A 15,908-nucleotide genomic window follows, 5' to 3' on the forward strand; every position below is an offset into this window, starting at 1 on the left:
TACATCAAGGGAACTAATAACAACCCATGGAAATCACCCAAAAGTGAAATATTTCTGAAGGAGCAAAACAAGGTGTTCAACATAATGTGCCAACATACATTATAATACAAATCTGTAAATCAGACTTCCAAAAGATTTGAGTTTTAATTAGAAAACAATATACCTGAGAAATCAGCATTTTTTTTTTCTTTTCCTCTCAACATAACCACAACCTGCTCAAACATGTAAAATCCCCATAGCTACATGATCAACCAACCATCCCTCACAAAACATTTCAAGCTCTAACAAAAATAGTGAAAAGAGCCACTAATAACTATACACAAAATTACATAAGAAACATGTTAATTGGCACTCATCACCACCACCACCACCACCACCACCACCACCACCATCTGTATAGGGAGAGAACAAACTAATTTTCAAAGGGCAGTACCCAAAAAGTTCATGGTACACATGCTATTAAACTGGTATAACATCAGTCTTTGACGCATCTTCGCATCTCAAAACAATACCCTCGAGGCTAGTTGGAAGGATACATTTAGACCATTGGCATCCGGTGCTAAATGACTCCGGCGGAGGGACTATCATAAGCACATTGTCATTCCTCTGAACAACTCCCATTACACTAACTGTGCTACCTTCTTTGATGTACCTACCAATACAAAGAAAGCTCACAAGTTCAACATCTCTGACATGAAAAGTGTTGTTGCATTGCATTACAACGTGATAGTTGAAAATTGAAATGCTTCAGATGTTTCCACCCTTGGACAGATGGGATATTCTAACTTCCAATATGAAATAATTTATTGATCAAAATATTAAAATAAATCCATGAAAGTGATTTTCATCTAACTAGAAAGCGCAAGCTAACCTAATTGGTAAAGTCTAAATAGTAATACGCAGGGAGTGGGGTAGGGGAAGGGGTAACAGACGGGACTCATACACCAATGTGTAGCCATCACTGGATTGAAAGAAAATTATTTCTCATGTACCTCTTGAAGCATGTTTGCTCAATTGATGCTTCAGGTTGCTTAAAATAAAAACTACGAAGACAAAATTCAGTTTTTAATTGAACAGAAAATTTACCCTTCTTTCAACCGCATTACTCGATCATCACTTGAAAGATTTCTCTCCCCCAACCACCTGATAAATACTGGAGATAAATCTTTATTCAAAGGGTTGACATCAACAGCAACAGATTCCTCCACATAAGGAGTCACCCTCGCACCATAGCCAGTCTTAACCAACGCTCTCAATCCAGACTGGAAATCGGAGATGTAGAAGTCAACCACGCGAGTCTGCAAAGGACAACACAATGCAAATAAAAGTGTGAAATCTCAGCAGTCCAGAAAAGGTAGACAAATTGGCAAGCACTTACAGAGGTGTTCAACCATAAAGTCCAAGAAACCTTGAAAGTAATAACCACTCAAAAGGGAGCCACCAATAGTCGCTTAACCATTAGCCCCTGATTCTTTATATTAAACATTATAGGAGGCGATATTCGCACTCCACTTTTTCCATTCGCACTCCAATTTAAAATGAAATGACACTTCTAACCCTAAATTCACAAGTTAATGATTTTTTTCCAAATTACACAACTACCCTTCTAGATATGGTTAGTCCCACCCCCCTCTTTCCAATTTTTAGTATCTTCCATCCTTTCTTACAGGACCCAACAAACAAAATATCTCCATCAAAAAAAAAAAACTTGTGTGCATTACATTGTGTCAATAGAATTCCTAGAACATATTAAAACAGCTTACAGGTGAAGGAAAAAGCATAAGTTAAAAAAGAGTAGCCTTTATACGCAGATCCTAAGCTTTGGAATAGAAGCTAATAGTGTCTACCTTTAACGAAAGAAAATTTGCTTCCCAATTTAAGAATAGTATATGGCTGGTAAAAGCCTGTCCCAATTTCAACCCTAGGAGAACCGTACTAGTTATAACTTATATGCATTTAATATGCTTTTATTACTCAGTTTAATATGCAATTGCTGAGGTAAATAATATTACAGTGGTATATTATATATATTTTAATGTGTAACGGTAGTTAGGACTCAAAAATTAAAAAATACACAAAAAAGAAAAGAACCCAAAAAAAGTTATCCAAGTTATCTCTTTAGACAGGACACAAAAATAATATATATGCTAAAGAAAGTAAAGAAGGTAATATAAAGGATATTTATGGTATTACAAAATAAGGATAATGCATTTATGAGTTTAGGGGGTCTTGTCATTTCCTTTAGAAGAAAAAGATAAGTGGAGTGCAAGTGTAGAAAAGTGGAGTGCAAATATCTTCTCCCAAATTATATATCATCAAATTTTAGCCGCAAAAAAGGTCAGAAGGGGAGGACAGATGCTTCCTTCCCCTTCGCTGTCAAATTTTTAGGCGGATGAAAACTCTGCATGGAGGAGGAGGAGCTCCTCCAGTTCTTTACCTCTTCCCTCTACCAAACAGGGGAGACCTCATTCCTCCTCCCCTTTTTCACTCCCCTTTCCTTCCCTCTAGTCTTCCGTTTCCCACAAATTAAACACTGTAAAGAACTGAAATTAAGAAACAATATCTGTCCATCAAGTTAGTGAAACCAATAATTCAGCTACTCACATCTGATGATCTAAGCCCCCATGTAAAACGGCGATGCGTAGCATTGGCAGCTTTTGAATCCCATCCTCGATACTCATATAAGCTTGTAGATGTATAGACACATCTAGGAACTTTTAGGAAAGATGACTCAAGGGGCATGTTTCCACACGTCACCACCTTCAAAAATTATAATCAACCATAACTTACAAACTTGTAATACATGTAAATTTACCACAGCCAAGGAGGAAAATAGTAACTAAAAATGTACACATTGTATACGGTAATAAGACCAATTCAGAACCATCAAGATTTTAATCAAACTAATAAACTCTTTCATGCATGTTTAGTATATATAACAGTAATTTCATAAAGAGAAATGATAAACTTCACAAATAGAATTCATGATTTATAACTCGAATGCGTTGACAGCTGAAGTGGCAACTATATTTATGCAAGCAATTCTCAGACAAGTCTCTCTCTATCCAATCCAAACTCTAGAGACTCCTCAAAGCACAGATATCTATTTCACAGAATTCTCATCGGCAGAAGCTCATCGACAAGCCTCTTTTACATCTACTATAATATCATACAATATGTATACCTTCTCTCGTCTGAAAGTAAATGAACGAGAATCTTTTTCTACAAAGGAGAACTCCTCTTTCTTATTCTAAAACTATAAGTTGTATTATAACCTTCAAATTAGTTTATGATTTTATCTCTTCTGCATAGTTAGGGTGGATATCTATAAATGGAGATTAGGTTGTGCAAATACTAATATATTTATTACCCTAACACTGTGTTTGGAACCACTGGATTTCATAGGAAGTGGATTTCAAAAGAAATTTTCACTTGTTCAGAATGATGGGATTTTAAAAGGGAATGGGGATTTGAGGGGATTTCAAAGGAAATATCGTAAGGTTATGAAATACTAGGAAAATTGATAGAATTTGAGGGGATTTGGAAAGTAACTGCTTATTAACCAAAATTACCCATCTAGTAACCGCTTTCAAGTCTCTCAACCGTCATTTCTCTATTACAAAATCTGTTTTTTCAAATTCCTTTTTACAAATTCCAGTCCATTCCAAACTGCAAATAGAATTCCATTTTAATTATAATCCAATTCCTTTTATTCCAATTTCAAATCCCAAAAGAATTTCATTCCGAACAAAGCGTAAATTTTCAAGGCATCTATAATGAATTTGATTCTGGAGGATCGGCAGATGCTTCGTTGCAGAGGATTGAGAATTTGATGGGTTCCAATGTTCATGTTGATGGAGTCGGGAGCTGCTAGTACAAAGGTTGTTCGTGTTCATATCGAATCATTGATACTTTTAGAGATAGAAAGTTGAGAGACAAAAATAAGCATACAATGAAAGAGAGACTACCGTAGTGGGTGGAGTTTCTAGACAGAGACGATGAAGAGGGACTCAAAAAAAATAAACAGAGAGAAAGAGGGTGAAGAGAGAGACATGCAGTGGTGTCGTATCACATTTCGTGATACACATAAATGTCGTATCACATTTTGTCATGATGTGTATCACCGCTCTTTCAAAAATGCTCCCTCTACAAATGGGGTAGACCTCTATGGGCACCAAGGGGGGCCATGGCCCCCCAAAAATTGAACAAATTCCCATTTTATAGGCGTGTTATGAATGGTAACTTTCAAAATAGGAAGAATATTTGATTTTGGCCTCCCCAATGTATATTTTCTTTTATTATGCAGTACTACAGTTAATATATAATATTTTTTTATACTAATTTTTCATTATACAACTTCAATTTTTATTTTCACATTACTGAATCGGACCCCCCCCAAAATTAATATTTCTGGGTCCGCCCGTCTACAAGCATGAGATAGACATATCAAATTGTTTTCATCATAATTTTTAAAATTGCATGGCAGAATGTTCAACTTAAGTTTTTGGTTTCATCAGTATTTGTACAACTGTGCATATTTTATCATGGTATAAGACAAATTTTTACATGATTATATTCTTATATTTCCTCTATGAAATCTTCAATTTGAATTTCGAAAATGTACTTTTTATACTGAATTACCATCAGGAGAAAACAAAACGTAAGGAAGTCAAATGGTTATAAACAGCAGTCAACAGACTCAACAAAGCAATTTTTCAAACTACTCTTTGGGGCCACCTAAATGAATAATGTTCCACTCTCCCATTCTATCTAGGGTAATAACATCATGTTTCCTTACTATCTTAACTACACGTCACTTATGGACAAAGATTAAAGAAAAATGCCTTGTTGATAACAAAAGAGTTACATACCCCGGAAACCTTCACGTATTGACCATCTTTTGCTGTTCTAAGCTCAGCATCCGGATAACGAGCAATGAAGCCTATGATACCTCTTCTGCCCCAAAGAGTATTCCAAGTGAATAATGCAGCAACAAGGCCAAATAAGACCACAACAACAACGAGGAGAATGGGATTGTGGACTGCTCCAAGAATGAAACCACCAGCAATGAATCCCATCACAAAAAGCAGAATCATTGTCCACAAGATTGGCTTCGGGAGGTTCCTTTTAAAGGAATAATCATCATCCCCGCTAAGAGTTGTCACGGCCTGATTGTGAGCAACAGAGGATCCATGTATTTTGACCGACCCCATTGAATCCAGAGGACCAGAAACCTTACGTGGTGCCCCAGATGGATTTAGTGGGCCAGAAGAGATGGGACCAGATGTAATAAGACCAGTTGCCGGGAGAACTGGTGGTAGAGGACCTGAATTTTGGCGGCCACTTGGTGTCACTCCACCAGACTGAGGACCAGATGATTTCTTTACAGGTTCCCCATGTTTATTCAGTGGTCCAGAAGTTGACTTCTTGACCGAAGCTGAACCGGGAATCCCAGCAGATGTTACAGGACCTGAAGTGGAATAGCTAGCCCTACCTGCAGCATTAGGCATGATTGGTCCTGAATGAGAAGCTGTGCCTGCAAATGATCCAGTCCTTGAAGGAGCATTAGTTAAAGGTCCAGATTTCCTGGACTTAGAGCCATCCATAGGGATATCAAACATTTTCCCAAGCTCTCCCGACTTCTTAATATCTCCGCCAGTGTAGGGCATGGCCGTTGAGCTCATTGTTGGAGCCCTTTCTTTTGGCTGCTCAGGCCGGCCTGACACATAGAGGCCACTGCTAAGCTTATGAGAAGGGAATCTGGAACCCATTAGGCTTCTTTAATGTGCCAGACAAGAGAACAGCACTAAATTCCACTTGCAAATTATTACTGGTGAAACTTAGAGTCCTTCAAAGAGGGAAACAAAATACAGATCAGGACAAATATTGAGGGAAGAGAATTTTCAGATAATTGTTTTTATACCAAGAACCAAGCATCAAAACAAATAAATAAAAAATAAAAAGTTGATTGATTTATTAATCATCCTCATAAGCACAGAAAGAAGGATCAGAGCAATGTCTCAGAAAAGCATAACCTAATGAAGGGTCTGAGAAAAGACAGAGAAGAGGGAAATAATTTTATCATTGATGTGATCTCAGAATTCCAATTTCCACCAGAGAAAAAAAAGAAATTTACAGATTCAGAATTTTTTTTAATGAAAATTGAGAAGTTAAGCAGGGAGTAAACATACCCGTCTGTAACTTAAAAACCAATCATAAGTTCAGCTAAAGGTAGATTATGTCCCAAGTTTGTGGTATCCAACAAAACGATAGATAATGCAAAGTAAAACTTCATTAAAAATTTAGATAAATATTTAGCACTATTAAAGAACAAGTTGTTGACAATAAAATTTTAGATTACCAACAAACTTGAAGAAATCACTACTTTCATCAATAGCATTAGAAAACTGATTCCTAACTCCTATTAACATATTGAAACAAAAAACAAACACACAAAAAGACAGAGATTAAGAACAAAAACAAAAGACAGTAATATATTCAGGAGAAGGCACATCAAAGTGAATAAACATCAAGAATATATCTTGGGAGGAAGCCAACTCAACAATCCATTTGGAACCCGAGAAAAGAAAAGAAAATAAGGTATAGATCAGAAAAAACTGCATGACTGCCACAATTTGTAAAGACCAGGATGTTCAGAGCATCCACACAAGTAATATTAGATAGAATCCCACAATTCACAGATTCTTGGAATATTACCCAGATTTTAACATCCTATTTGAAGCTTAAGAGACACCCAAGTACACAAAATACAGATATATACGTACTTATGCAAATATGTATAAATAAATGAGTAGATCAGAACTGTTTAACAACTGCAAGAACCAGTACACAGTAAATCGCTAAATAAAACCCCCTAAAATCATCACCAGAACAAACTTAGAAAAAACTCATCACATTCAGACTTCCAAATCCAGAAATCAGAACCACTCAGACCCTCGACAAAACTTCAAAAAAAATACCCAGATTTTCATCTGGCAGTGTTTGTCCAATTCTCTGATGGGTTTCATAAAGAGTTACCAAACAAACAGTTTCCAAACATGTATTATCCAAAAACATTAACTTCCACAACCCAAATCAGAGAAACCAAACATACCCATTTCACCATTTTGAACAAAAAGGTAAATGAGGAAGATCTGGCATAGTGAGTGAGTGAGTCGTGAAAAGGTAATAAAAGAGAAGAATTTGGATATACCTGAGGAAGAGGAAGAGGAGGAAGAAGAAGAAGAAGATAGTGGAGTTCAAATCTGAAGCAGAATAGGAGACATCGTATGTATTTATTGTTATGTATATGAACGTGTATATGGGTCTCAATTAGTGCTCAGATTGTGTTGCCAAACCATCGCCATCACTCTCTCCTCCTCTCTCTCTCTCTTCAGAAAGCAGCAACGTCTGGTGTGGTGTGTGGTCACGTCCGGCAATAACCTCCAAACAGGGAGAGAAAAGATTATATACATATACATATATATATATCTATATCAGAATAATAATTGTTCTTAGAGAGAGAGAGAAAAAAATAAAAATAAAGTAACAAACACATAGCTCGCACACGCTCTGTTTCTACTCTTTTGGCTGATTCAATGACAATTCTATCCTTCATTTTCCAAAGAAAATATTGCATTCCTACTTCTTCTTTTTTCTATATTTTTTTGGGACCATGTCTAGACCCTGTTTGACATTTCTATAAGTTTTAAAATGACGTGTTTTTTCTTGTCAAACTGTTAAAAAGGTACTGGTGGTTAAAAAGTCTTTTCATAGGTCCTCATTTCATAAATACATTCTTTTTTTTTCTTCCCTAATAAATACATACTACCATTTATAAATACATTCCTTGAAGGATTGAATTTTAGCTTCGGTACCAAATAAAAATATTTACATTAAGGGTTTCTAAAGATACATTTTCGAAATTGGTGGCTTCCACAGCAAATTTCACCCAACCATTAGAACACCTTTTAAAAATAAAAATAAAAATGATAACGTTTTAGTGCATAAGAGATGAGATAATGCATGTATTCGATAATAAATTATTATTATTGTGATCTAAAATAATTCAAATAATACTCGATAAAAGTATGCATGCATGTGTCCTTGATAAGCTCGTGACTTCATCTTAGCATTACTCCTGAACAAATATGAAGTTAGAATGATTAATACCACAGATAAAAAGAGTAAAATTTCTTTGAAAAAGGGTACCAAAAAGGGAGGGCCACTTGGATGAACTTAGGTGGAAGGGACTCTTCCTTTTGCTATTTTCTGTGTCCGTTTTTTGGACCAAATAAATTCACGATTTTAAAGTTAATTTTGTCATGTATATCATTTATTTTGTCAAAAAAATTTAAATTGTGATTTTTTAATTAAAAAAATACTACTAAAAGAAGTAAAAGTGTAAGTGTTTCGCGCTATGCTAATATTATATCGTGTGTGTGTGTGTGTGTAAATATATATATATATAATTTCTCTTTTCCAATCACCCTTACCATTTCATCTTTACCAAACAAGCATGGACCGTCCTCTTGCAAGCATGGTGCAATTTCATTTTCATAATTTTGGTAAAAGCGTAGTCTCATTTTTACTTGAAGATACATGTTCTTTAATCTGTTTGAAAGGCACCTTCATCTTATCATTCCCCTTTTCCTCTTCCTTAGTATTTCATCTCTACCAAACAACATTCTTCATCTTTTTGCAACCTTGGCGTTATTCATTTTTCGTATTTTGAAAATTATTATCTCACTTTTACTTGAATATATATATATATATATATATATATATATATATATATATATATATTTGTTTATGATGACAAATAACACTCTCATTCTGCTTCTAAAAAATCTTAGGCTATGTTTGGTATTGAATTAGAGATTTGAAATTAAATTTAATAAATTGGAAAAAAAAATACTCAAAAATTTTTTTTTCAATTTAACCAAGACTTCAATTCCTTGCCATCAAACACAAGCCTAGAATCATCAAATTTGACTTTCAAATGTTAAAAAGACATCAAAACCTCCCCTACTCTAAATATGTAAATAGTGAGGAAGATCATATCAAAATCCCAAGTGGGCCAATGAAAAAGTTCTTAGAGATGGTTTGATAAAATCTAAATTACAATGAAAGTTGACTATAATAGTAAAAAAACTATAATGTCCTAATTTTCATATAAGAAAATGACAATTTTTTATATACAAGTACACAGCAAAATTATCAGTTTATAATTAATTAATCATCTTTTAAATTTTCAGAAAATAAAAAAAAAAATTAAATTAAACTAAACCGATTGAAGTGACAACAAGAATTTGGACATGTAGTAGAGTACCACCCTTTCAACTGCAACGCGTACGCCAACTGGGACCATACCCAAGCCACGTTCCATCACCATAATCTCTCGTCGTTTAGCGTAAACCACAAACGTGTCCACAAACAAAGACCCTTCTCCTAAAAAAATACTTCTCCTCCGTACCATATACTTACCACTTGCCGGTGTTGTTGTACAAAGCATCTTCATTCTAAAACCATTTTGATAATAATAAATGATAATCATCTTCAAAACTTTTTAGAGCCATGGATAAACCTAAAGCAACACGTATATTGATTATGTGCTTCTTCATCATCTTCCTCTCCTCCATACTCATAAATGAAGAAAAAGATGAGATCAAGACAACTTCTCTTTCACAAAGGGTCAAAAGGATAAGTTCAAGCTATGGAAAGAAGACTACGACACTGTTCTATCAACTTCAGACCTATCTATTTCCTCCAAATTTAGAGTAAGTCTCTCGTTTCCCAATAAGAACTCTCCCTTTCATCACAACACACACACACATACATACATATAGATATATGTGTGTGTGGGTAATTGATAATGCGTAAGTTGTTCAGCTTTAGGGGAAGAGATCCGGGTGGGGCCAATGAAGGTGGTGGAATGGGCGAGAAGGTGAAAGAGGCTGTTGGGAAGAGCTTGGAAAAGAGCAAAGCCACCGTGGAGGGCACTGCTAAATCAGTAGCAAAGAAAGTGAAGAAAAGCTTGTCTCATGAGAGAGAACCAGATGCATCAGAAGAGCTTTGATCAAGTTTTTGGGAGGAGTCTAGACATCTGCATGTATGAAATACCTAAATTAGCAAGCACTTTTAATTCTCTATAACGCTTTTGTACTTAAAATCAATCTCAAAGCAATAATAGCATTTCAACAACGTTTGTGTGTGTGTGTGTGTGTGTGTGTGTGTGTGTGTGTGTATTTTGGTTTCAACAGAGAACAAAACAACTGTGCAAATCTCAAACCCATTGAAAGGTACATCAATTTCTAACAGCTCAAGATGCAATAATTTCAAAACACATCATACTCTAATGAATAATATCTGTAACCAAGAAAGAGTGAGTACCAAGGCTGGTTGGATACAACTTATATGTAAATTCAGACTTAAAATTAACTAATGCATTAAAAATAAAGTATGCGTTTTAAACAAAGAGACAAAAAACGCCCAAGACTTGTACTGTCAACATTATGAGAGAAGTTTTCACAAATTTATTTAATCAGCCATGGGTGTCCCCATATTACACCTGAGTGTCCGACAGATAGATAACATTAGAAACTGAAACAAAAGCAATCAAATAGACTTCAACGTTAATCCTTCCTTCAAGGATTCAACCCACTCATGAACTTTGCTGAAGCTGCAGTTACAAGCCAAAACACAATCATTAGAAACACAGCAACTTGCATATCATCATGATCATCTTTAATATCATACAGGTGCTATAACTTGCATAGCAATATTTCAATTTTTTTCATTCATAGAATATCAACAAAAACAGTAGTAGAAAGTTCTTTCTTTTGGTATCGCCCGGTTTAAGTCTTTCTATGGCCAAAAAGTGTTTTTAAAGGTAAAGGTCCTCACAAGTATATGAATAAGCTAATAAAATTATGGCACATATATGAATACATGATCATCTTTAAAAAGAAATACTATATTTATTTATACACTAAAGCTATCCTAGGATGAGATGTGCAAGTACATGCATGATCACAATTTACAGCAACATAGAGAGAGATCCAAGAGTGAAATCATCACTAACACCATCATCAAATCAAGCTTGTATAAGGTACTTCCATTTTTCTAGATTTTTATACATGCACTTCCTATGGCAACAGCTGTCTCAGTTTCTAGCAAAGTTAACTATTTCAAATAATTAAAACACTACTACTGTTTCCAGAATATCAATCTATCACCACAACCTCTATTAAAGGCCCAGTTTTCCAGATAATTCCTCACTCCTCAATCCTTGTCCTCTTTGGCATCCTTTCACCAAATGAGATTTGCATGCCTTCTGCTGATATATTCATGCTCTAGTCCAAATTGACCTATGATTATGCCATCTCTTCCATATATTCATGCATTTTGTTGTAATTCACAGCTCACCCCAGATTCCATCTCTTCTACTATATTATGCCATTCAGATACATGCCCACACTTAATGAAAATCGCTTTCATGGAGTCCAAACATTGATTCTTGGGTTGCCAGACCAGACACATAACAACCGCATTATCACTCCAAAGACATAATGAGAGACATATTAACATTCTGGACACAAGTCCTTCAACGACTTCTTAAACTCCAGAGACTAGTTTTATTTAATTCCATAGGTAAGACGTGCATTACTAGCGAAATCAACCACTTTAGCTTTCTGCTTCCTTTTTAAATTTCTTTCTAGAGTACACAGTATATTCTACATAGATGTGAATATAGTTTGAAAACACACAATAAAAGTTAACAAGGAATGGATAATATAATAAACACTAGAACCTCCACTATTAGCTATCTGAATGGCATGAACTTCTAACCTGGTAGAAATAATAATAATAATAATACTATTTTTATCAGTCTTGTACATGCCCACTCAATAAATAACCTTAAATTTTAGACAATTTATTTCTTGTGCCCTTTTAAAAGTGTATCAAAGATGACCTGAAATCAGCTAGTTTTGACAGGGCAAATGTCCGAAGATTGCAACATTGCCCTTGGGGTCCCAACTCTCAACTCAATAGGATGACCATCCATATCCGATGTGAGATATGAATTGGAGGAAGGACCAGAGAATAATAGCACCCATATGGCCATATCTGATCAGGAAGGAAGGAAGAACAACTTTTAAATACTTACGCAGTAAACACATACAAACTAAAGCATTTTAAAAACAAATTGATGAATGCCCAAAAGAAACCCAAGACTGCACTTCTCCTTAATGGAGTGAAAGCAAAATATTATCATCAAATATCCCATGATTCCTTTTCTCACACCGAAAAGGGACCAGTATACATAAAGTTCACCCTAATGGAAAAACAAACTACTATCATCAAACATCCAAAAATCTCTTTTTGTCACACCCATATTGTAAAACTTATTACCTAGAACTAGGAAAATGTGGCCTTAACAAGATCAAAAAGTTCTGCAGGCCAAAATAAAGTTGGTAGGAATATTAGGAAAAATTCTGTGGTGCTTATTTTGAGGAAAAATTCCAATTTAATTAATCTTAATTATTAATGCTCAGAAGATACAACACAAGGAACAACTTTTAACTCGCAGTGTCTTAGCATACTGTCATAAATTGCTCTGAGGATATAGCAACAAACTAGTGCCATCAATATCTTTTAACTGAATTTCAAAAGTAGATCCCTGTCAACTCTATTGAACATCAGAAGGTAGCTTTTGACTTCAAGCTATTGCATTTCCTTCATCTTGAAAACATTTTAGTTTGTTTCTGACACTTTACTCCAACAAAGGGAAGGATCAGGCTTAAACATCATAAAGGACGTGTAAAATTAAACAGTCACATTATACCATTGGGTACAACCTGAACAATACAGAATAGTAGATTAATGAAATGCCAGAGGCCAGAAGTAGAATATATAGTAGACAAAGTTACCACCATGCCATGATGCCATTTGCTAGGCATCACAATTTCTTTAAGATTGTAAAGGCAAATCCATCCATATAAATTAGGCTTCCATGTATGAATTATTTAAATGGGCTGGCAAATTGAAATCCATAAAGTTGAAAACTTCAGTCATAGGGAAAAAAGGACTACAAACGCCATCTTCATGACCAGGGGCGGAGGGAGGGGGGACGGCAGGCATAGCCCCCCAAAATTTTCTAAAAACTCTATTAATAGTTCTAATTTATTGTTATCACTGGTGATTTTGTATAGAAAAATAAAAGCTGGCACCCTCAAATTTTTTAAAACTTTCATTTATGGCTCTAATTTTTTGTTATCAAAGGTTATTAAAGGAGGTTTGAAAAAACAAATTAGTAGTTGTCCCTTCAAAGTCCAATGAACATTTTTAATCTTAATTCTAAAAAATCAAATCTAGTGAAACAAAAAAAAAGTGTTAACCGTTATTATATATAACATATTGGTACTTTATTTATATATACACAAATATATTATTTGTTATGAATTAAAGAGAGAAGAAAAAGACTGTTGGTTGGACACTTGACAATCTCATTTATCAGTTGTCAATGTTCTCTTCCTCAAATAAGAAGCTACAAGGAGGCTAGGAATCATAAAAAAAATTACATTACTCTAAAAGAAACAAGGGAAAATTCCCCCTGCCCTTCCACAATGGAGAGAGAAAGCCTTAAACACCAAAGGCAATAGTGTCTTAATTCTTTACTATTATTTACAAATAAAATTTATCAAAATATATTATCATTTACAAATAAAATAAAAAAACTTGAAGAATATCCAAAATGAACAGCAAGTTGCAATTCACGATTAAAAAGTTCTATTGTCTTCCAAGCTATATTTGGTAATGATATTTCCTAGCCTTTTATTGGCCTTTTTTGTTTGATGAATTAGTAGGCTAGGCTAAGCAAATGTGCAACGTTGAGCCACTACCAGGTGGGGAACCTTTCGTTTTGTCTCCCACGGATCAATATAATTTTCCAATAGTTTTCCTTTGTAAAGTGAGTGTTAAAAGTAAACAACAAAAATAACTATTCACCAACAGTATAAGCAAGCCAACTAAAATATTGCCCGCACAGGTTGCTCGTTGGGCACTCGGGTCACATCTGCTCCACTTTACCAACCCCTAATCTGACACCCTTTTCGACCATTTTAACAAATGCAAACCCAGCAACTTTCAAACTGTCACTAGGGACAAATATATTCCACTCTGGAGGTAAAATTTCAACTTCCTAAATCAAGAAGGCCTATCTTGACAAAAAATAAGCTCCCATGCCACGCAGAGATATGAAAATGGAAAAATGGGCATCCTTTGACAAAGAAAATATCACTAATCTCATTTATGATGATTAAAGCGCCATTCAACTGAACAGTTCTAGTTGCAGCAACAGAATAATATCCCATGTGTCCCAAAATGAAACTCCAACACAATCATCTCAATGTCCTCAACCTTCCATTTCCATCAATAATACAATTCAGTCAAAAGCTAAAAAAAAAACCAGGCTAATATGCCTGAAGATGCTTGCAAAAAAAAATGCCAAATGGTAAGTTTATTTCCAGTTTTCCCCTCTCGTGATAAGCGCAGGATAATGGCCATTTTTAGTGAAGGTCAAATCATTAAATGAACAAAATTCACAAATGAATAACATACCGAACTTCCAGCTCAAATTCAAAACAAAACAGAGCAATAACCAAGACAAGTCAGGCGACTAAATTGACAGTGAGCAAAGGGACAAAAAAACAAAGGATCCAAGATTCAGGGTGCTGATAGCTCATGTATCAAACAATGTACTAACCAACAAAACCTAGGCAATAACACTAATATTCAAAATGAAAATTCCATTGCTCTTTGCCTATATGGTCACCATTTTACATAACTACTACAATGCTTCAAAAGTCATAATGCTTCAAAGTTATAATCCCAATGCGATGATACAATACCAAATTCATCATCCATGCTGTTAAAATATTGCTGGCAATTTGAATTAACTCAAATAAAATGTGTCTCGGGAAATAATTTATCAATGCTAGGTTCAGTAGCTCAAGAAACACTGTAGGCATGAACCTATAATATACTTTTACATAAAATATAATTATTTGCAGCCCACTAAACAACATAAAACATAAAACTTCAAATTTAGGTCACGCTGGTCCTCGTTCCGGAAACAATAATTTCTAAATGCATGAAAATTATTATTCAATATAGATCAATTTCCCTCAAACCATATATGTGTGTGTGTGTGTGTGTGTGTGATTTACTTTAATTTCTACAAATCATTGGAAATGAACAAAATGAAGGGTACAAGTTCAATCACCTTGAATTGGAGGAACAGATCGGAGACAGACGAATCAGTGGCCGCCGTGTTCCTTGGCGTGTTGCTGGTGCTCGAGATGACGACGCTCCTCGGGAAGAGCGACAAGGTAGGAGAAGATCATGCCACCGTAGCAGACATGGAAGAGAGGTTCAACGGAACTGGTCTGGATGTACTTGGCATGGTAGTTATCGAGGCCTCTCTTGATCGAATCCTTCAAGTAGTCGACGGTCAACTTCGGTTTCAGGTGAGCCGGAAGGTCCTTCACCTTCATCCCTTTGATCTCGTTGTAGAAGGTCCTCATCGCCATTGTCAACCACGCAGACCTACGACGTCTATTGAAAACCCTAGCTTTTTCTTATCTGTGCTTTTGCCCCCCTGATCTGTATTACTAGTAGTATTTAGTTAGTTGTAAAAAAGCAGATAAAAATGCATGTCCAATTATTTAATTCAATTCTAGTTCCATTTTACGAGTACTAGATAAATAATTTAACCATTAAATTAATCAGGAAAAATACATAAATTGGATACGAAGTGTGTTTATTCTGATTCAAAATAGAATTGACATTAAAAAAAATAAAAAGTGAAGCTCAGCTTATTGTTCTATTTCATTTTTCCTAATTCT

At 35.1% G+C, this 15,908-nt stretch overlaps 3 protein-coding genes across 4 annotated transcripts; 1 reads left to right on the forward strand and 2 right to left on the reverse strand.

The window, feature by feature from the left end:
* Positions 1-33: 33 nt before the first annotated feature.
* Positions 34-7,535, reverse strand: LOC132282813 (uncharacterized membrane protein At1g16860-like). 2 transcript variants are annotated; one of them, XM_059784617.1, is made up of 5 exons: positions 7,214-7,529; positions 4,872-5,848; positions 2,605-2,760; positions 1,087-1,298; positions 34-652 (listed from the first exon to the last, which is right to left on the reverse strand). In XM_059784617.1, exons 2-5 carry the CDS (start codon positions 5,769-5,771, stop codon positions 460-462), a joined length of 1,461 nt encoding a protein of 486 aa, XP_059640600.1. In that variant the 5' UTR covers positions 5,772-5,848; positions 7,214-7,529; the 3' UTR covers positions 34-459. The 2 variants fall into 2 exon arrangements, with proteins under 2 accessions (XP_059640600.1, XP_059640601.1); XM_059784618.1 differs by lacking the exon at positions 2,605-2,760 and having other exon boundaries at positions 7,214-7,535.
* Positions 7,536-9,381: 1,846 nt separating this feature from the next.
* On the forward strand, positions 9,382-10,203 carry LOC132283893 (uncharacterized). The gene is made up of 2 exons (XM_059785930.1): positions 9,382-9,779; positions 9,892-10,203. The coding sequence occupies exons 1-2, from the start codon at positions 9,577-9,579 to the stop codon at positions 10,076-10,078; spliced, it is 390 nt and encodes a 129-aa protein (XP_059641913.1). The 5' UTR covers positions 9,382-9,576; the 3' UTR covers positions 10,079-10,203.
* A 209-nt stretch (positions 10,204-10,412) lies between these two features.
* On the reverse strand, positions 10,413-15,670 carry LOC132283894 (uncharacterized). Its single transcript, XM_059785931.1, has 2 exons — positions 15,287-15,670; positions 10,413-10,681 (listed from the first exon to the last, which is right to left on the reverse strand). The coding sequence occupies exon 1, from the start codon at positions 15,591-15,593 to the stop codon at positions 15,321-15,323; it is 273 nt and encodes a 90-aa protein (XP_059641914.1). The 5' UTR covers positions 15,594-15,670; the 3' UTR covers positions 10,413-10,681; positions 15,287-15,320.
* Positions 15,671-15,908: the final 238 nt, after the last annotated feature.

The sequence above is a fragment of the Cornus florida genome, unplaced genomic scaffold (assembly GCF_030987335.1).
Source record: "Cornus florida cultivar Cherokee Brave unplaced genomic scaffold, ASM3098733v1 CherokeeBrave_3.0.0_Hap2_Chr11, whole genome shotgun sequence".
Classification (NCBI taxonomy): Eukaryota; Viridiplantae; Streptophyta; class Magnoliopsida; order Cornales; family Cornaceae; genus Cornus; species Cornus florida.